Genomic DNA, 22,457 nt, shown 5'->3' on the forward strand with positions numbered 1-22,457 from the left:
TGCACAAATGTCCTTTCAAGAACTCAGAGCCACATTATTTGAGTTATAAGTGACAAGTTTCTTGTTGATGCTATACTATATACTATTCCATACTTTACTTATTTCAACTAAAGAGTTTAGTGCATGTTTTACAAAATGAATATTTTTCTGTAAGTAGCAGAGAAATGATTTGAAGAAGTAACTCAGCGTTTCATGTATAATTATTCATCACACATCATCATCATTACTGTGATAGCACCAGTCAACCTAGCACTTTATAAAATTAGCATGGAGCCTCACCCTACCTGCCTGGCCATTCATAACACAGCAAATGGCAAGCCAAAAATAACATTCCCATAAGACCCAGAATTCTCTCTCACGGACAGCTCTAGTGACCAGTTTATGGCCGTTGTTAACCAGTGAAGAACAGCTCAACTGGCTCACACTTTGCAAAGTGGTCAAAGGATTCTCCTGCCTTTAGGTCTTCAGAAAATAATAGAAACGACATTTTTACAGGACTCTGTGATTCATTCTTTCTAATGTGAGGATCTTAATGGAAGACAAGGGTCAAGCCCTTGGAACTCAGAATGCGGGGGTGAAGGAAAGGCAGATGGAGTTTGAAAACAAAGCAGTTTAATAAGCTTGACTCTGAAATTTGTGGTAAACAAGCCAACTCAGTGCTCACCTTGACATCACACATGAAACAAAAATGTAATATTTTCTAAGGCCAAAATAAACTTTTTTCTTCTAAAATTACCTTTGGTTTTACTTTTGTTAGTCACAACTTTTTAACTTACAATAAAATTTCAAAAGCATTAAAGACTCTTTAAAGAAGTTTATGGTTGTAAAAGAAGGTGTGCATAGTTATTTAGCTACTTTAGATGGAAATATTACTACTTCATGCTGAAATTATCAAGTCATTCATTCCACTGTTATCTGATTTAAATCTAGAGTTTTCATAACTTCCCTAATGTTTTCTTCTTGGGATTAGGATTATACAGGGGAGAATAAACCAATTCAGTGTTGTTAATGATACTACTGGCATATATTTGCACATGCTTTACATTTTTCAAACACTTTCACAAATACTGGATACCAAAAAAAAAAAAAAAAAATCCAGTGACAAGGGAAGAATGATTAATCCTATATCACAAGTGATAAAACTTACATTTACAGATGTCAAGTGACTTGGTGCATAGATAGTCGGTGGCAGGACTAAGACTATAGTTTAAATACCATCTCTTAGTTTGGTACTTGTATCAATCAGGATGGGCTAGGTAATGCTGTAGTGACAAACAATCCCCAGATCCAGAGGCTCAAAACAACAAAGATGTATTTCTTGCTCCTAATATATGTCCATCAATAGATGTCTGTGGGTTCTCCAGTTCTCTCACTCTGAAACCCAGGATTTTGTACCATCCACTATCTGTAAGGTTGCCTGTCACTAGGACAGAGGGAAAGAAAATTATAGCAAATCACATACTTGCTCTTAAAGCTGCTGCACAGACAATTCTGCTCATGGTTCATCAGCCAAAGCATGGCTCATAGGCACAGTTAACTGCAAACAGGCAAACCTAGGAGCAAGGGAACCAAACCAAAAATATTTTGTGAATGTCACTGATTACAACAGTCAGTCCTATTAGGCACTAAATATTCAATTCACTCTTCTTCCTATAGGCAATATGTACTCACCTGTCCCTGAAGGAGAAAACCCAGAAGTGCCTTTCAATGAGAACATCAAGTTCAAAGAGCAGAATCTATGGGTGATACAGTGTAGTCCCTACATCAGGAAGAAACATGCTTCATGTCTGAGTGTGGCTCTGCTTGATCCAAAAAACTTATGAACTAAAAAGGCAAGTCATCAGTTCCCTAAACATCCAGTATACACTGGTAAACTTGTGTTCAGGGTAACCTCAATGACTATTGCCTGGAGAAAAATAGGAGACATAGCAGTTGCTGGTGTGTAGCAGGTGTGAAATCCCAGTAGGCAGATATTGTAAGGATCCTTTATCCCAAGACGAGAGAAATGTTCCTTGATTAGACCCGGAAGGGGCTTCCCAGTCCATTTATTCTCCATGGCTCTCTGTTCTAACCTTTGAAAAATGCTGTCTTTTCCATTTTCCTTTTTGGACACATTCAAAGTGAGCATCAGAATATGACCTTGATAGGACACTGAGCAGCTTCTTCAGGTGGCTATATGTGCAGAAGGAGAAAAGCAAAGATAATATGGTGAGTTTTCCTTAAAATCAAATATGTGCAATTTGACTGCTTTTTATTCTGTAATTATTTACTTCTTATATTTGTGGTGTTCAAATACCCTTTCTAGTGGACTTCTATATTAGCAGCATGGTGGACTTCATGAATAATGGTTCCTCTCACTATTAAGTTTGCATGAAACATAAATTTTGCATAAAATACAACTTTTGTAGCATTGCTGAGATCTCCAGAAAGAAGAAAAATCTCTAAGGGACTAAAATTAGAATAACAACAAAAATAACCAACCAAACAAAAAAACCTTGAGTTGAAACCAGAGCTGTAAGCTATACGTGCACACATGCATATGCACACACACACAAAGGGTTTTGCTTTGTCACTGGCAAGTAGAAGGACCTGTACCTGAGAACCTTATATTAAACTTGATTCGGTACCTAGAGCCTTTTAGCTCCAAGCAGAAGCATAGGCAAATCCTCTCTGGAAAAAAGTCGAGATTAGCTGAGTTTGAACACAATAAATAAGATGATAGAATAAGGTTTAACCTCTGTCTAATTGTAGTCCCTGAATGACAGAATAGAGAGAACAGAGGAAAGGCAATTTTTGAAGAGTTAATGCGTAAGAATGGAGAAAATAAATCCAAAGTTACAAGCTGAACAATGTATACTTAGTGAGATAAAGAGTTAAACATTAGAAACATTTCCTTTAAAATCATGAAGAAAACAAATATGCCCACTATCACCACATCATTTAACACTATAATGGCTGCCTGTCTCAGCCACTGCACTAAGTCAGATAAAAAGAATAAGGAAAATTAGAAAAGAAAGAAACAAAATTGTTATTATTCACACTGAGTCATTTACATAGAATACCCCCCCCCAAAACCTACAGACAATTTATTGGAAACAATAAGAGAATTTAGCAAGGCATCTGGATATAAAACCAGAAGGTGAAAATTGGTTTTATTTCTATATACTAACCACAAATCAAAGACATATTTTTAAAGCATTATTTCCAATAGCAAGAAGAGATACATGGAATCCAAAAATGGAACAAAAGATATGCGAGGCCTATGTGGAAAAAACTGTAAAACTTTAGTGAAAGACATTAAAGAATCTAAATTTGCAACATATGTGATGTTCACGGATAGGAATGCCCAATAACCTAAATATATCATTTCCTTCTAAATTCAGTGCAATTCTAATAAAAATTCCAGTAGGCTTCTTTTTTATTTCTTTGGAACTTGAAAAGCTGATTCAAAATGTTATGTGAGAGAGCACAGGCTTAGTGTGTTGGCTGGATACTCTTGAGACGGAGAAAACAATGGTGCATATCCATAAAGAGAATCTTAAAAGAACCAAAGCAGGCAGAGAAGGGTTTGTCTTTAGCCTAACTGATGGCATTAATGCGCCTAAAGAAAAAAGTTACCTAGAGAAGGAGCTGGGTTTGTCCTGGAAACTCGGGGTGCACATGAGAGACTGTGAGGGGAGGTGGGGAGTGGAAGAAGCAGAATTAGAAAAATTTGAGGAGGTGAGTCTGCAGGTATGCCCTCTGTTAAACATAGATGGGTCTGAGTATTGTAGCATGATGCTATTAGATATGTAAGTCAGCAGTTTTCAAACATTTTCGTGCAAAACACGTAAAAGAATTTTTAAAAACTTTTTACTCCTTACATATTTTTTAAGGCGGCATCTGTTATGTTTTAGCATACATCTAAATAGTTACAAAGGATGTAATTGCTGATGTATTGAAAAAAATATAATTTAAAATTTAAAACATATTTATTTAGTGTATCCAGTGGAATCCAAAATGTCAAAGACCCAGCCACCATTTAAATATATGAACAACTTAATCTATAAGTTGGAAATTTTAGTGTTCCTTTTCCTACTTGAACTTGTATTTTTATTCCACTTCCTCCACAGAATTTTATGCTCGTATAAAATATTTTTATGCTTGAGGGGTCTTTATTGCTCATCCTATCATGTTTCTCTGCAGCAAACATATGCATGTTAATTGGAATTTTATACATTTTTACATTTCATGTAAAAATAAGATATAACTGTCAAGAGTTTTCTTTTGGGTTGCGTTATTAAAATGATTAGTAGTACACAATTGATAAAAACAAAATAAGTATATTACAAATTATAATGGATCAATATTAAACATCAAAAGTGAAATTTTCCTGGCAATGAACCTCATAATGAGATGGATGAGCTTCTTCTTCCCTCCAATTAGTTTATGTATCCATGGGTGAATATTAAATAATGCTAGAATGAGCCAGCTTTCAACATCAAGTCCACATCTGGTTTTCATTTTTATAAATGTAAGCCCTAAGCCTGTGGTTCATTGCTTATAGCAACATCAATACCAATAAATTTAATTGTCCCTTTGGCTCCCAGATGGCTTTTATACCCTGGGGCATGCAGTAGGAATGGGTAAAAGTGATGCCTTTCTTTTGTCAAGTGGGACCAGGTGGCTGTGAAAAGGGGCCTTATGTGAAGCCTAGAGAGCAGGCAGGTCGTTAGGATGGGGAACATAAGTTGAAGATCATGATGATGATTCCTTTAAAACTGCCCAAGCCTATATAAACCCTGAAAAGGTCTTTGTGTGCTATAGTTTGTGGTTCATTGATTCAAGTCCTAAAACCAATTCCTCTGGCTGATTTGCTTGCTCAGTATGGAGCCCTCTGATTTTAACGCCATTCGAATGTCCTTAGGCCTGTGTGTCATATGCATGCCACGTTAACAGTAATAACTCAAATTGCACTTAATTTCGTCCCCGCCTGCTGACAGAACCTCTCATCCTTTGCAAATTCCACCCACCCAACCCCCCACCCAAGCTCCTAAACAGCGGCTCTTAAGTGTTCACAGATAAATCCACATGGCCAGTTCTTGTCTCTCACTGGGCATGGGCACCAATGCATTACGGTTGTACTTCTAACTTTCACATAGTATAAAATGTACCGGAAATGAATTAAATGTAAATTAAATTTTGTAAGCCAAAAAATGTATTATTATTTTGTCGAGTAAGTATCTTTTAAAATACCATACATTATCACCATTGTTTAACTTGTACAAGAATATTTTAAATGTTTTAGAAGTATTTCTTATTATGAAATGTTTAAGACACACAGAAGAATATACGTAATATTTAGGTAAGTTACCAGGTAAACATTAAAATGAATACATGTGAACCCATCACCCAACATAAGAATTAAAGCACTACCATTACTAAAGCATGCTCTGTTTCCATCCCATCCCACTGCCTTTCTCCCAGAGATAGTCACTATCCTGAGTTTTGTTTTTAGCACTCTCTTCCTTTTTAAATATAAACTTTTAAATACATACATAAGTATATGTATGTATTCCTAAACAATGTATTGTTTAGATTCTCTTATTCATCTTTATAATAATTATGTATTTTATGTACTCTTCTTCAACTTGCTTTCTTCATTCAGTATTTCTAAGATTCAGCCATGATGTTACATGTATCTATGGTTTATTCATTTTTGTTGATATATAATATTCCATTGGGTAAATCACCACAATTTTTTTACCCATTCTCCTGAAATGAACATTCGGATTGTCTTAATATTTTTGTTATTACAAGCAGTGTTGCTGGTGCACATTTGCAAGAGTTTATCTAAGGATATATAGACCTAAGAGTGGAATTGCTGGGTATTCACATTTTCAACTCTGTAAGATAGTTCTGAATTTTTTTCCAAAGTGATTGAACAAAGTTACATCCCCTCTACCAGTGATAATATCTTCTTGATTTTCATTTTCACCAATCCTTAGTATTATCAAACTTATTATTTACCAATCTAGTGACTATAAAATATTATCTCAATTTTACAGTTAAAACTAATGATAAAGTTGAGCAACTTTTCACATTTTATTCGCCATTTGGATTTACTGTCCTGTAATATATGCCTACCATAACTTTTGATCATTTTCCACTTGGACTTTTTTTGATTTGTAGGAATTCTCCCTATATAATCTAGGTATTATTTTTCAGTGGTGGGTAATATATCTTGAATATATCCAACCCTATTCACATAAGCTTTTCTCATTCAGTTCTCAGTGTTCCTCAGGTCCTATACATTTGCTCATAGGTACTGATGTTTTCTTCCTGCAGTAGCAATGCCTCATGTTTATGTGGGGTAACCAGTTTACAAAGCACTCTCACAAATCTTATCTCATTTGAGTCTCTCAACAACTTCTAAAAGAGAAGTTGGGTATTATTATACTTGTTTTATAGATAAGGACACTGAGTGGCTTGCCCAAGGTCATAGGGCTAATAAGTCCTCAGACTCTGTACTCCATATCCTCCTTAGGATTATATGATGCTTCAGCTGTTTATAGATTATGGCTTATTCATTTAAGCAAATGCTGCACTTCTGCTTAGCATCTTTACTTCAGTTCCTTCTTTTTTATGTTTATAATTCAAGATACAGCTCTAGTCTTTGAAGTTCATTCTAAATTCATTACCTACAAGATAATGTAGGTATCCAGATGAGTAAAGGAAGCACCAAGATGATTTTTTAATAGGGTTTTTAAAAAAAGAATGTCCAGGAGGATACTAGAAACCACGACAGTTACCTGTTCTGGGGCAAATCACATTTTTGAAAGTAATGGGTCTATTATGTAAGAAAGCTGATTTCAAATTCAGTATTTTTCTTTCTTTTGGCCTTTTAGAGAGTTAAAAAGAGAAATACAGTGAATAAAGAGAAGAAAAATATACTTTAATATTTATTAGTATTATCTAAATTGGCTGTCCTATTTATGTCAAATACTGATTTTCTATTTATTTATTAATTACTAAATATTATTTATTTGTTGTATTAGCTATAACTAATACTTATAATTAGTATTAAATGTTGAACTTATAATGGGAAGTGATATTGATAGGACAGTAATTCCATCATTCAACCTCTGGCTGAAGCTCCTACACCTGGGCAGTTGAGTGAGAATCCACCTACTGTGGGAGCCCAAGAGGGTGGGATGTTAGCTCTCAAATGAGAGATGCCCAAGTGTTACCTGTCAAACATTTGAGATGGTGAAATGTAGTACTTCTTACTTTCTGGGAGTTGTTAAATTTGTTCATTCATTCACCCTCAAGCTGATCAAACTACTGCATGTGAAACCTTTAATCATTTGGTAGTTTTCATAGATCATTCAATTTTTATGTACATCACATACACCAGAGAAAACTATGTTTGATGAAATTAGCAGTAATAAGAAAGGACCTGAGTATAAATAAAGAAATAGCATTCCTACTCTGAAGTATTTTAATCACCATATAATAGTTGTATCTTAAGCACTTCCTGGGTACATCCCTTGATGAATAATAAAGAGATAGAACCTCATTGTATCTTCTTCTCCAAAGAGAAAAGTTTTAATAGCAACTGTCTGTTCTACAGATAATTACTAAATATGACCTTTCCTAGGTCTCTTTTTTCTAGTATAAATGCATCTCCAATTACATACCTAGTATTTACTCATCAAATATTCCTACATCAGTGTCCAATTTAAAATTTGTTGGCTTACTATTTTATTTTTGATTAGTGGCATTTTTGCTACTTTAATTAGGGTACTGAGCATCACTGTCAGTACTAAGGTTTTTGTTTTTGTTTTTCTTGGGTCTTGCTTTTTTGGCACGTGTGAATTTTGTTGCGTATAAAACAAAATGACTTTCTCATGGTCTCTGATGATGGTCTCCTTTAAGATTAAAGGAGCGTCTGGTTTTGGTGTGGGGATGATCCACGATTACGTTGTGACTGATCTATATTAGCTACTTGTACATTCTTTTTTTTTTTTTTTTTGGAATTTCACAAGGGGAAAACTACAAGTAACGAGTTTTATATAATTAAATTTGTTACAGGTTTTCATGTTCAGGATAAACGATTTTTCAACCTTGGGTGAAAAAACTTGCATCAGTTTAAGGTGACTGTGTTTTACCTTAGGACAACTGTTGCATGCCAATTTGCGCGCGCGTGCGCCTTTGTGTGTGTGTGTGTGTGTGTGTGTGTGTGTGTAAACACAGTTAAAACTGAGTTAAAAGATGTAAATTTAAAATTGGTTGTGTATCTAATCTGCCCCAGGTTCAGTAAATAAACAATTCTTTAAAAACAAACAAAAAAATGGTTGGCTTGGTCCTGTTTCCATGAAGTGATGGTTTCTCTAAGTATTTTGTTCTGAGTCTGAGAGCTGTGTATATAAGAAATAATATATGGCTGATAACGAGTACCCTGTGTGTATTTCTGAGTCAGGTACTATACTAGGCTCATAAGGCTCACTTTGAATAGGGGATAATTATACCACAAAGTGGTAAGCATAAAAGAGAGGTGTGCATAAGGGGAGAAGGGTACCTAATGACTCTAGAATTCAGATCTGTGTTTGGAGAGAATGAGTTGAACTCTGTATTGGTAGTTTTGAACTCTACATATTTTATAGTTGTGTGTAAGGATATGGGTCATTCCTAATGACCCATACATTCCCAATGTAAGGGGAGAGCCATTCTTAGATGGGCAGCTTCTAGTGTCACCTGGTCCAGGGCCTTGAAGAGGCAAATTACCCTTTTGAGAGAAAGGGCATTCTTTACATTTTCACAAATTCATCTCCAAACTAACTGGTTTAAAAAAGCCTTGTGGATAATGTGACCACATAACTTAATATCCACTTTGCCTAGGACAAGACAAGATTTGTGGGACATTGGGACGACAGAACCCAACAAGGACTGTCTCAGGCAAATAAACAATCACTTTATATATGGAATGAAAAGTGACCTAGGCCTTTATGAGGTGAGCTGGGAGGGTTGATTTGATAGATTCTACCCTCAGGAGAAAAAAATGTCAGAAGCCAAAGAGACTTCTGTTGCCTTTTCAAGGGAAGGACTGTGGATTTTTTGTTGTTGTTGTTTTAAACTTTGGGTTTATTTATTTATTTATGGCTGTGTTGGGTCTTCGTTTCTGTGCGAGGGCTTTCTCTAGTTGCGGCAAGTGGGGACCACTCTTCATCGCGGTGCGCGGGCCTCTCATTATCGCGGCCTCTCTTGTTGCGGAGCACAGGCTCCAGACGCGCAGGCTCAGCAATTGTGGCTCACGGGCCTAGCCACTCCCCGGCATGTGGGATCTTCCCAGACCAGGGCTCGAACCCGCGTCCCCTGCATTGGCAGGCAGATTCTCAACCACTGCGCCACCAGGGAAGCCCTTTGTTGTTGTTTTTAATAAATTTGTTTATTTATTTATTTTTGGCTGCGTTGGGTCTTTGTTGCTGTGCGCGGGCTTTTTCTAGTTGCGGCGAGCGGGGGCTACTCTTCGTTGTGGTGTGCGTTCTTCTCATTGCAGTGGCTTGTCTTGCGGAGCACAGGCTCCAGGCTTGGGGGCTTCAGTAGTTGTGGCTCATAGGCTCTAGAGCACAGGCTCAGCAGTTGTGGCGCACGGGTGTAGTTCCTCTACAGCATGTGGGATCTTCCCGGACCAGGGCTCGAACCCTTGTCCCCTGCATTGGCAGGCAGATTCTTAACCACTGCACCACCAGGGAAGTCCAGGACTGTGGATTTTTAAAGAGCTTACAAAGGCCTGAAATCTTTGGCACTTCAATTTTGATTTTTAAAGATTCCATGCTTTGCCATTATATTTAATTCCCAATAATTAGTTTCCCAATATGATTAAAAGGGTCTTTATATTGGTCTTTAGGGACAGCAAGAAATGGGACTCTGGGGAAATGATACCTCATTCAGCTGTCACTTTGGATGTTGGTGGGGAAGGAGTAATGAAAGAGGTTTTTTGCAAGAAATAACAGACAACTGGGCTGGGGGGAGAGGCATCTGGAATTACAAAGAAACACTGTGGACAAAAGAAAAGGGCTTGTGAAATGCCTGACATGGTGTCTCACCAGCCTGATTAATTAATAAGGCCATGATCTCTAAGTGACCCCGGGTGACAATCTGCGCTGTGTGTTAGAGTGATCGCTGAGGGCAGTGTCATTTGGTTCTCTGGGAGTGAGACCACGGGTTGTCTGTGGGAGTCCAGGGACTGCAGCCTTGGGTCAGCCCACCCCGAGCGCTTTGGAGGGCCTACGGTGGGATGCAGGCCGAAAGCTCCCCGCGCAAAAGGCTGGCCTTGAAAACCAGCAGCCGAAATCGTGCACCAGGTCAGGTGCGCTCAGTGACCAGTTCTTTCCCCACGACCTCGCCCACTCCCGTCCCAGGCCCGCCCACACCCCAAGCATTGCCTTAAGTCGGCCCACCGCTCCCTATTGTCCAGCGGGCACTGAGAACTCGGGTCTCTGCAACCTTCAGGCGTGGGCGGCGCGGAGCGCGCGCACTGCGCGTGCGCGCGCCGGCTCGCAGGCCCCCTCGCCCCCTCCCCTGCGCCGGGACTTGGTACGGCCGGGACGTCCCGGCGGTTGGCGTCCTCCGCTGTTCCAGCCAGGGGCGGGCTTTTCAAATCTTACCTTTGGAAGAGTGGCGGCGGCACTGGCTGTGGCGCTGGTGATGGAGGGGCAGATCCTGAGGGGACCCGAGCTCCGCCCGGCGGGGCTTCCCGCCCAGCAGGTGAGTGAGGAAGGGAGCCGGCTTCAGGTCCTCAAGCGTTCGTTTTGCCTGGACGACGGGAAAACCCCCCCTTCGCGTCTCGTATTCCGCCGTGGCCAGGAACAAAGGACTAGGCGACTGCACTTTTGAGGCCCTAATGGAGCTTGGAAATCTCCCCGTTCCCGTCTCCCCACCCCCGCCCCCAGTTTTCTTAGGGAGGAAACAGGCCTGGAATGGGGAAGCGACGCCGGAGTCTCGCAGCGCGTTTTGGGGCGCGCCTGTCCGCCGCCCCTCCTCCCAGGATTGGGACGCTTGTCTTTTTGCAAGGGTGGGTGACGCAGGGGGAATGGGAGCCCCGGGATTTCCCGGAAGCCCACCCGAGGCCCGTGGAGGACACTTTGCTTATTACTAGATTTGATGCAAAGCACAATCACAGTAGGAGCTTTGCCTACACACAGTATAAACTTGGTGGAGCGGGGTGGAGAAGTAAACTGCAACCTCTGAACTTGAGAAAAAGTTGGTCTGATAGTGGATTCTTTTTGAATTGGATAGGAGAGAAGTTTGGTGTTTGGTATTTATCCATGTAAAATGTGTGTTAGGAACCTTTCTACTTAATATAGCCCAACATTATTTCTTGGCAGTTATTAAAAGTTTATACTTTCCACTCTTAACCTTTAAAGAAAACTTAAAAGATGGGACTTAGAACTCTGATATCTTTGAGCTGGATCTCCACTTCCAGTTTACTCTCCACCTTGTTTTACCTATTTTTAAAGTAGATTAAACCATATGAAATTCCGAGTCTTGTAGGTCAAAATTGGTAGAATATTAGCAATTTTGTATGGTCCCACCTATTATCTTTGCTTAGCAACCCATTTTCTTTTCTGTAAACCTTAGAACCCTCAGCAGATACAAAACTGTTAGGAAGTCTCCATAATGCTGTGAAAAGGAAAGCAAGACCTTGAGTCGTTATGCAAAGAGGGCAGTAACTTTATCAGTAATTTATGCTGTGTTATGCCAGTATTTTCAAAAATTTCAAACATTTCGGTGCAGAGTGTTTCTTTTCTGTTCTATCCTGTTATGTACTTTTGTTACCGAAATTGGGGCCCGGCTGCTGGCTGCTCAAAAGCCAATAAAGAGGCAAGATTGGTGGAAAGGAAAGTTTGCTTTGTTTTGGATGCCGGCAAAGGCTGGGGTGGGGTGGTGGGGTGCGGTGTTGGATGCCTGTCCAAAGGCTGACTCTCCCCCGCTGACAACCGCTGGACATGAGCTTCTGTAGACAGAGGGAGGGGCCACATGTGGAAACGGCACAGCCAGCTCTGACAGCCGTCTTGAAATTGGTCTTGCAGTGGTCTGACCAGCGTCGTCGTGATTATTTTAAGTACAGTTAATCTTCAGTACCAGGGTTGGTTTGTTCCCATTTCTTTGAGGCCAGTTCTCGGATTCTGGCAGCTTATGTCACGGCCGCAGTCTGGTCGTCATGTAGTTAACGTCCACCTGCTGGGGGTTTCAGTACCTATCAGACAGCTCCCAGGATGTGGCTCAGAATATTACCTATAGCCCTTGAGAAGGAACTGAAGGCCCGCGACTTGGCTTACTGACTAAATTATTATTGTTTTGTCCCGTTTGACTGCTTTTCTTTGCTTCTGCATATTCTCATTTCTCTGATTAAACTTATTGTTTGACTCAAGTTTTTCCACAGGCAAAAAGGCAGGCTGAGGACATGGGGTCAAGGACCACAGGGTCCTGCTCCGTTTCCCTTTGATTGTACTAATTATTTTTTTAAATTTGATTTCTAGTGAATTGGTGATCTTGAGGTTCTTGCACTTACCATGTAGGTGTTGGTGAGGCCGATGAAGTCTATTTCTTGAGCTGTGTGCACCAGTAAATGTTTTTGTATGGTACAAAAGAGATAAGAGGATAAGGTCATAAAAGAAGTTTAGCTACATGGAACGAAAAGAAATATTTAAATATATATAACTGCTGGATTATTTACATGTAGGAAAGTACATTACTTAAAGATTCTTAGGCAGCAACAAATTAAAATAATTGAGTTGTGGAATTCTTTCTGTTTGGATCTTGGAGAAAAATTGCAAAATAGTAATAGGTTTTAACCTAACAGGAATATTGAGGGTCAGTAAGAGAATTTTATACTTGACTAACACTGACTTTTTATTTGTGTTTCCTTTGATCCTAATGAACCTGCCATCAGATAGGGATAGCACCAAAGATTTTGAGATGGTCACTCACTAGTGTAACACCTCTACTCAAACCTTAGAGTCATCTGTGACTACTCACAGCATAGAATATTGGCTTTGGAGTCAGATTAAGGTAAAATCCAACTCTGTTTGTTGTGCAACCTTGAATAAGTTACCTGTCTTTTCTAAGTTGCAGTTTCTGCAGTTGTAGAATGGTAAACTGCTTATCACAGAAATTTGTTGGAATTTGAGAACCTCTTTAAAGTACTTACCACAGTACCTAGCACTCATACATGCTTGAGAGATGACTATTTTTGTTATTATCTTTTGTCCCATTCATCTGAATAGTTGGGGCAGCCACCTACCTTTTCTTACAAATGTTTAAGCTTTTGAAATCTTTATAAAAATAAAATTCGAGAAATAATATTTTCTCATTGCAGAAAAGTAAACATAGAAACATGAATTTAAGAATTCTTTCTCCAATTCCATTCCCTAGAATGAGCACTGTTAACAACTTCTAGACTTTTCTTTGTATGTAAACAATTCTTAAAATACACAAAATTTCTTTTGGAAAGAATGTATACTGTATATACTCTTCTGCAATCTTTTTCATCTTGGTCTCTTAGCTAACATGGTTTAACTATACCCATTAGGTGGGTGATAGTTTCTATCTGGATTACTACAGTTTTCTTACCAGCAGCCCAACTTCTTTTTTTTTTTTTTTCTTTTTTTTAGTCAGTGCTTAATTCCAACACTAAAGCCATTTTCTTTGTACTTCCTTTGTGCCATTCTAGCTCTTAAAATCTAGTATATTTCCGTTTTCTACATTATCTAAGTTTGCACATTTAAGTCATCTGTTTCATTCTTAGCCTTGCCCTATCCATTTATTTTTACCAGCCTGACTTTAAATACCTACGAGATAAGGCTTCTGTTTGACCTGATAGCAAGCCCTTATTTAGAAAACTGAAGAAGAAATAACAAAAGGAAGGCTCTCTCCCCATTCTCCGCTCTTCTTGGAGGCTTGAATTCACACACTTCTAAGAGGGATGCATACAGGGAAGCATGCTTTTGTCACGGGCCCTAGTCAGTCTTGACTCTGCCATTATGGTTGAGGCAGTGATGATTTTCGCTCCCTGCTCTTCCTCTTGGAGGTCAGTAAGCATCACCATTGAGTGCCACCCTCATTACATGATCACTGTGGTTCGCACTAGACATCATCACTCCTAGCCTAGGAGCACTTTGTACCCCTTTTTAACTTAAAACAAGTCCTTTGACTCCATTATGTTTTTCTTGGTTAGAGTAGTTTGCTTGACCAGAGATGTTTTCTCTGCATGTAAAGTATGGACGTGTACTATATATTATAGTATATACTATACTAAAAGAACTTGTATGGGGGCTTCCCTGGTGGCGCAGTGGTTGAGAATCTGCCTGCCAATGCAGGGGACACGGGTTCGAGCCCTGGTCTGGGAAGATCCCACATGCCGCGGGGCAACTAGGCCCGTGAGCCACAATTACTGAGCCTGCGCGTCTGGAGCCTGTGCTCCGCAACAAGAGAGGCCGCGATAATGAGAGGCCCGCGCGCCGCGATGAAAAGTGGCCCCCACTTGCCGCAACTAGAGAAAGCCCTCGCACAGAAACGAAGACCCAACACAGCCATAAATAAATAAATAAATAAATAAATTAAAAAAAAAAAAAAAACTTGTATGGAGAACACAAAACTGGCTAATGATCCTTTTTTTCACCCTGAATGCGTTAAAAAAAGAAACTAGCACATTTTAAATCAACTATACTCCAATTAAAAAAAAAATGCATACACTTAATTTATCCCTCTTCTGTCAGCCCTCCCAGATCCACATCCACTCAGTGTAGAGCAGGGGAGGTAAGGTCATAGTTTATTAAGTGTGTTCATTTGGCTGGGTTAGGGATCAGCAAACCACTTCTGTAAAAGGACAAATAGTAAATATTTTCAGCTTTGTGGGCCACAGTCTCTTTTGAAATTATTCAGCTCTGCCTTTGTAGCTTGAAAGTAGCCATAGACAATACAAATGGGCGTGACTGTGCTCCAGTACAACTTTATTTACAAAAACAGGCACTGGCCAGGCTATAGTTTGCTGCCCCCTGCTCTGAAGGACAGAATTCTAATATAATATCTGCTAGCTATATCTCATTTCCTTACTGAATATTTAATCTTAAAAATACTGTAATTTTTTTTAAACCTTGACTTTACGTTTCCTTTCTCCACTATATCCCAAGCCTCTCTACTTTTATGAAGTCTTTATCAATAAGTGATGAAGAAAGACGATCTTCATTTACCAGATGGAAACTTTAGAAGTCCAAACTGATTCGTTAGTGTTGTCTCTGGCCACCTACTGGTTTCTAAAGGTTGTTGCAACTTTCCAGATGGCTGGCGAATTTCAAGTAGTGCAGCCCTGGTTCTCTGCGGTGGCTGTGCACTGAATCACCAGAGGAACTTAAAAAAAAAGAGCAGGTTCCACCTCCAGAGATCCTAATTGTTTTGGGGTAGGTCATAAGCTTAGGTACTTTTGTAAGGCCCTTCCTCTCTGCCTGAGGTGATTCTAATGTGCAGCCAGCTTTAAGAAGGACTGTGCTAGTCCTTCAACTGGCTGCCTGACTGTAGTATTTAAACTGGCTGCCTGACTGTAGTATTTAAAAAGCAAACTTGAATTTAATGGCACCAGATGGTATTCGTTTATATTTGAGTTGTGGGGTAAAGTTATTCATCCCACTTTCAAGTTTCTCCCTAAGTAGGCTCTCCAATACTAACCCGCCTGCCAGAGTTTATTTCTATAGACATATGGGTCACATAGATAATTCTTATAATTGATTACTAATTACATTAAAGAAGAATTTACTTTGGGACTGACAAGTCATAAAAAGATGAGATGGAGTTGTTGAAATTCAGTCGTGTAAAGAAGGAAAAGCAGCAAATGACTACATTTATATAGTACATCAGTTTTGAGTTATACTACAAAAGACGGTTTTTATGTGGTGATTACATGATGTAATTACAGAAGGTAATTAAACAGATCTGTTTTCTGCGTGTGAATAGTAGATTTGATTGATTTGGATAAGTTAAATCATCTGCAGTTTTTCTTTTTGGGTAATCATAGACTATTGCTCTAACTTTCAGCTTTTCTTTTTGAAAAGATTGTCCTTTCAATATCTGGAAATTTTGTTATTAGATTCATTCAGATTTTTGATATAAATTTTATTCCAGTTAAAAGGTAAACTATAGCATTCTTTTTTTTTTTTAACTGCAGAAACTAGGATGATCTCTTCATTTTTAGAAATAGACATACTGAAACATTATTACATGTTTGTAGTATATTAAAGAGTATCTAGTGATTTATAATTTTTAAAAAGTCACTGAATTTAAATCAGAACAGTACATTTCAGTTTATAGAATTTTGATGTTACATATGAAACTTGTTTATAGAGCCAGGCCATTTTAAGATCATTGTACAGAATGAAAGACTTTCAGAACTAAAATGATTTAGTAGTTTCATGGTGACTCTTAATACTAAAATAAATATATCCAAAACTGTGTTCTAAATCTCTGTTCCAGGTAGCTAAAGCTTCTGACACTTTCTTAGCATAGTTCTTTCACTCTCTTGCTTCTGAGATTTTATTTACATTGCTTACCCTAACAAATAGCCTGTTACCTCTCTGCTGTTAAACCTTAGTTCCTTTATTCAGCATCTGTTCTTTTAGAAAGTTTTTCCTTGGTTAATTTAGTGTCATCAGTTACATCTTGCCGTCTCACAGTGCAACGTACATAATACATGCATGTGCTGTATTGTTCACATTGGTTATTATATTCTTGTATTGGTTTCCTGAGGCTGCCATAACAAATTACCAAAACTGAGTGGCTTAAAACAACAGAAATTTGTTCTCTCAGAGTTTTGGAGTCCAGAAGTCTGAAATCAGGGTACCTGCAGGGCCATGTTCCTGCTGAAGGGACTAGAGAAGAATCTGACCTTGCCTTTTCCAGCTTCTGGTGGTTGCTAGCAATACTTGGTGTTCCGTGGCTTGTAGACTCATTACTCCAGTCTCTGCCTCCATCTTCACATGGAGTTCTCTGTGTGTCCCTCTGTGTCTTCACTTGGCTTTCCTATGAGGCCAACAGTCATTGGATTTAGGGCCCACACTAATCCAGTATGACCTCATCTTAACTAATTACATCTGCAGAACTATGTCCAAATAAGGTTACATTCTACGGTTCTGGGAGGACAGGGATATGTGGGGGACACTATTCAACCTTGTACAGTTACAGTAAGAATATATAGTATTTCTCACCTTTGTTTCTGTTCTGTTTATCCAGTAGATTGTAAAGACTTCCTAATAAAGCAAGAAATTAAGATTTTGCACAGAGCCTTTAAAAGATTTTATACTATCATACACTAAAACTTTGTTACTTTCCCAATATGTTATAAAATTATAATACTAGATAGTACATTTTCCATCTATTAGGGGTAAAAAGAAATGTTATAATTTTGGGTTTTGCTACCTTTTAAAAATGTTTTTTCTCTCTCTTTTTTTTAAGGACTGCAGCATTCAAGAAAAAATAGATTTAGAAATTCGAATACGAGAAGGGGTATGGAAACTCCTTTCTCTGAGCACTCAGAAAGACCAGATTTTGCATGCAGTTAAGAATCTCATGGTGTGCAATGCTCGAATAATGGCTTACACATTGGAGCTGCAGAAATTAGAAGAGCAGATTGCAAATCAAACTGGAAGATGGTTAGTGACATTGTTTACCTATGGCTTTTAATGTACTTAAATATTTGCATTAAAAACACCATATAATTTAATCTTAAATTTAACCTGAAATGTCAAATCACCAAAGCTTTTAAAAAATACACTGAAGTAGCCTCTGATATCATAAACATTTTGACAGTAGGGCTCAGAGTAAACTTACTATTAAGGCAGTTTACTATTAAACTTACTATTAAGGCCAGTTTTGTTGTGTTCAGTACTTCCAGATTGTCAAATGAAGTGGTTAAGAAGCAAGGAGTGAGGAAATATTTTAAGAAGAAGGACCAAGACTGATATCTGAGTGTATAGAAATGTAAATTAAAAAAAAAAAACTAATTGCTTACAAATAAACTGATAAAAAGGTACCAGCTGAGAGTAATGGAAACTTAGAAATTGAAATGAGTGGGGAGCAAAATTAAAGATATAAATGGAATTAAAGCTATGAATGGGATTAAAGCTATGAATAGAATTAAAGATATGAATGGAAGGGAACTTAAAAGTCTGCTAACACATTTCTTTCATATGTTGAGTGTAAGTTCCAGAGAGGCAAGTGACTTACTCAAGGACACTTGAGTGACACTAGTGACGCTAGAACACTAGTGAGTGTTCTAACTAGTGACAGAAGCTAATGAGAGGTTACTTACCATTTGCTAAGTAACTTCTGGTCCTTGTTCTCTCTGTCACTACATGCTGCCTTTTTGGATCAGGTCTAGATTTTGTGTATGAAATTTACATCCTATCCTATTTATAATGCCAAGTCTTATTTGAACCTTAGGATTGACTCAATTTCGTGGCTAGATATTGGTTTCCTTTTTAATATAAATGGTTTCACATTATCCATTGTTGATCAGTCTTAAAGCTGTAACACTAATTAAAAGTTTCTTTTTAGACATTAGTGGCCATTGATTGGGCTGTTCATGGTACACCTCCATGAAATTCTTGAAAAGTAAGGTAAAAACACAGGTCAGAGAAAGAGATTTTTGTAAAAATAGAATATTGATGAAATCATATAATAAACACTTATGTACGAAGTGGCTAATATTTATTAGCTTTATTCCCTTGGGATAGCTATTTAATCTCTGTGCCTTATTTCCTTCATTACAGTTGACATAATAATATTTACATTTTGAAAATTAAGATGATATATATTAAAAACCTAATAATACCTTTTATGTAATTAGTACTCAACGTATGTCAAACAATTTTCACTATTATTTATCCCTGGCATTATAAAATGAAATTATTCCAGTATCATAATCCAGGAAAATATTTTTCAGATACACATACACTGGATTAAGTCAGTGCTTCACCAACTGTGTCAAATATATTACCTAGAGTAGATGATTTTGTATCACAAGATATGCAAAGCCAAAGAATAAATATGGCATATCTTTTTATAGCATGAATTTTTAAGATAAAGCATGAGAAATTTAGAATTGTGGCATGGTTTTGGATTATGCTACTCATCGGGATACATGTTCCTTCTCCCCAGCCTTTATAACAATATTTTGTCAAGGGGTGGGACTGTTTAAGTGGAAGAGTTTGAGAAGCACTGGTTTAAGTACAGTGTGGGACTAAACACTCAATATTATATCATTTCTCACAGTTATATGGAATGTTCCTCTGGGAATCATGTCTACCCTTCATATTCATGTTCTTTAAGTATTTATAATGAATTGTGAACTGGCCATTTTCTTTAACAACTTTCCTGAAGTTGCTGATTTGGAAAAATGTTAAATAAGCTTAATTCCTGTTGGATTTATATAACAAAGATAAGAAGAAATATCTGGGACTCTCAACTGAAGATGTGTACAATTTTCAGTTTCTTTACTGATTATCTTTGATAGATGAAAATAGCTTTGACACTATATTTGTTTTATATTTGAACATTTATATTTGTTCATCACTCATTGCCTCCATTAATTATTGAATTATTTCTTTAAAAAATCTGAATATTCTATATGAATTATTTTGTTTACAACTTCATTTTGTTATGTGCAGATATAACCTGAGGTTACTGATCAAACGTAACTGGAAATTACAGTACTTTCCTTCTTACTACATAAAAATGATCTAAAGATAAAAGGGAATCCCATGATAGTTTTTTTAGTTCTTTGAAGAAAGTTAGGTAAATTATGCCATTTGATTAGTCAATCCAATATTTATTGAATATCTACTACTTGTAGAACACTTATTTAGTATTGTGCTACTGTATCCAAATTCAAAGAACAGAATTTGTCAAAATGTGAGTATATTTGTATATTCAGCAGTCAAATACCTTACCTTTAGAGACTCAGTAGTCTGTTCCTTAGTTTGGTTTTGATGGTCTTTAAGATAGAAAAGTGCTCCATTTTTACTTTGCTACCAGAATTAAAATAGCATTTTAACGAGTCTACTGCCTACCACTAGTCTACCTTCTCTAAAATTTTATGATGAAATGTAAAAAAAATTAATACAGACAATACATCTAGACTCTTTCAAAGAAGAATCAAATCAGTATGAAATGGTAGAATCGAGGAAGGTCTAATGGAAGAATTGGGTCTGAATCTTCCAGATCATAAAGGATGGGTAGAGTTTGGTTTGTTGAGTAGAAAGAAAGCAGATTAAAAGTAAGAAAAATAGCAAAATAAAAGCTTAGGGTGAAAAATGAGCATGAATTCAAGAACATTGAAGAGATGTGTTTGGTTGAGGCTGAAAATCAAGCCAAAGTTGAAAAGGAAGTGGGTAGCAAAATTCAAGAAAGTTTACAATGACATCAGGTTAACTGGTATTAACTGACAGCCTTTCCAGGTGCCAGATACTGTGCTAGGGTTTCACAAATACCACATCACAAACTGAGAGAGGTACAAACCTCTTTATTAAAGATTTGGGAACAGGAACTTAGAAAATATTAGATAACTGTTTCAAAGGGCACACAGTGACTCTGTGGCTAGGATGTGAACCCAAATGACTTAAAAGCCTGAGCCTCACTTAACCCTCCCCAAAGAAGCCCATGTACTTTGTACTACCCCAAGCTGCCCTGGTAAGTTGTTATAGGGCTTTACATTTATTTCATTGTTTATCTTTTACCATTTTATTTTCAGTAAGAAAGAGGCATGATAAAATGGGTGTTTAGGAAGGTTATCTGGCAGTAGAGTATTGAAAAGGATGGTGAGACAAAATAATTGAAATAATAAATTTTTAAGGAAAATATTTAAGAACAGGCAGATGGAGAAGTGATCAAATAAGTAACTTTTGATGAGATAAATGAGATAAAAACTAGTGCATGAGTTTTGGGTTTTTCTAATAGATATTTACTCAAGGTCCTCTTGATACAGTAACAACCATTCTGCAAACAGTTTCACTTATTTCTCAATTTATTAGGAGTTTATTAAAGTAAGCAAATAGTCTTACTTCATTTTACAGCCTGTTTAAACTGGGGTTCCAGGAAAGAGTTAAGCCCTAATGCCCCAAGACATGCATTGTATACAATGACTTACCTTCCGTGTATTTAGAATAGTGCTAGTTTGGTACCATTCTTGGGAGAATTGAGAAAATAGTCATTCTCTGGTTTAGTTGAGGAACCCCACTTGAGAAATCAGTGATATAGTCATATCATTTATTCTTTTTTTAACCACCTATCTGAGAATATTGGTAATTGGTTAAATGTTCCATTACCATAATGTTCTAATAATGTAACAGAAGCTTTGTTCTCCTTAAATGTATGTAATTATGAAACACCTTCTGGTATACTATCTATTTTTTACATCTAAATATGTGAAAGATACCCAGGTTTGTGTAAAATTCATAATAGAGTTGTGTAAAATTCATAATTATGAAACACCTTCTGGTATACTATTTTTTACACCTAAATATGCGAAAGATACCCAGGTTTGTGTAAAATTCATAATAGAGTCAGGGTGACTCAAAAAAAAAGTGGAATATGGAAAGTTTTCTAGGTTGAGTAGACAGTAGCTAGTGAGGGTACGGAGTGGAGCACGGACAGCTTATTGCCTTATTAGTTCAAAGGGTAGGATTGCTTGGTTACAGCAGTCTGTTAATATGCTAGTCTTTTAACTGGTAAACGAGACTATCTGCCTACCTTTTTCCTGCATGTTATAGCCATATATACCTACTTAAAAGACTTGCTTATATTGGTCCACTTCTTAAAAAACAGCTAATGGTTTCCGTTTACTAAAATTCCTTAGGTAGGCATCGCATTCCAGGATCTTCGTGGTCTGATCTCAAACTACTTTCATAGTAGTTTACAAATTAGTTCTTAACTTTCTACTTTACAGATTTATTTCAGCCAAATGCTTGATCTGTATCCCCAGAACAGTTCTTGAATTTTTCTGTCTCCAGCGCTTTTGCTTATACTGAAGTGCCCTATCTTCCATCCCCATTTCATAAGACCTCTTTTGTTCTGCAATACCCTACTTGCATCATCAAAGTTTCCTTTGAAATTGTATTCAGAAAAAGATCATTTCTTCCTTTATGCTCATAGTAAAGACTCAGAAAATGATTATTTGCCTCCTTTTAGTTCTAGTAGCATCTGAACCATGAATATCTCACTGTAGTATACTATATTCTAATATTCTATATTCCATTTATGAACATGTATTATCAATTAAATTATAAACTTTTAGGGGCAGGGACAATGTTGGTTCTTACTTATTAGATGAAGAAATAGAGATGATATCACCACTCATTTCATAGGGTTATTTTTGAGGATTTAGTGCCTGGAGCTTGGAGGCAACTCAACCAATGCTGATTCTTTTC

At 37.4% G+C, this 22,457-nt stretch overlaps 1 protein-coding gene across 1 annotated transcript in view; it reads left to right on the top strand.

The window, feature by feature from the left end:
• The first annotated feature begins 10,637 nt into the window (after nucleotides 1-10,637).
• Nucleotides 10,638-22,457, top strand: part of RTKN2 (rhotekin 2) — a 79,738-nt gene continuing 67,918 nt past the window's right edge. Inside the window, exons 1-2 of the mRNA XM_061197983.1 lie at nucleotides 10,638-10,749; nucleotides 17,488-17,684. Of these exons, the coding sequence (XP_061053966.1) occupies nucleotides 10,690-10,749; nucleotides 17,488-17,684 (257 nt within the window). The 5' untranslated portion in view covers nucleotides 10,638-10,689. The remainder of the gene's footprint in view (nucleotides 10,750-17,487; nucleotides 17,685-22,457) is intronic.

Source organism: Eubalaena glacialis, chromosome 1 (assembly GCF_028564815.1).
Source record: "Eubalaena glacialis isolate mEubGla1 chromosome 1, mEubGla1.1.hap2.+ XY, whole genome shotgun sequence".
Taxonomy (NCBI): domain Eukaryota; kingdom Metazoa; phylum Chordata; class Mammalia; order Artiodactyla; family Balaenidae; genus Eubalaena; species Eubalaena glacialis.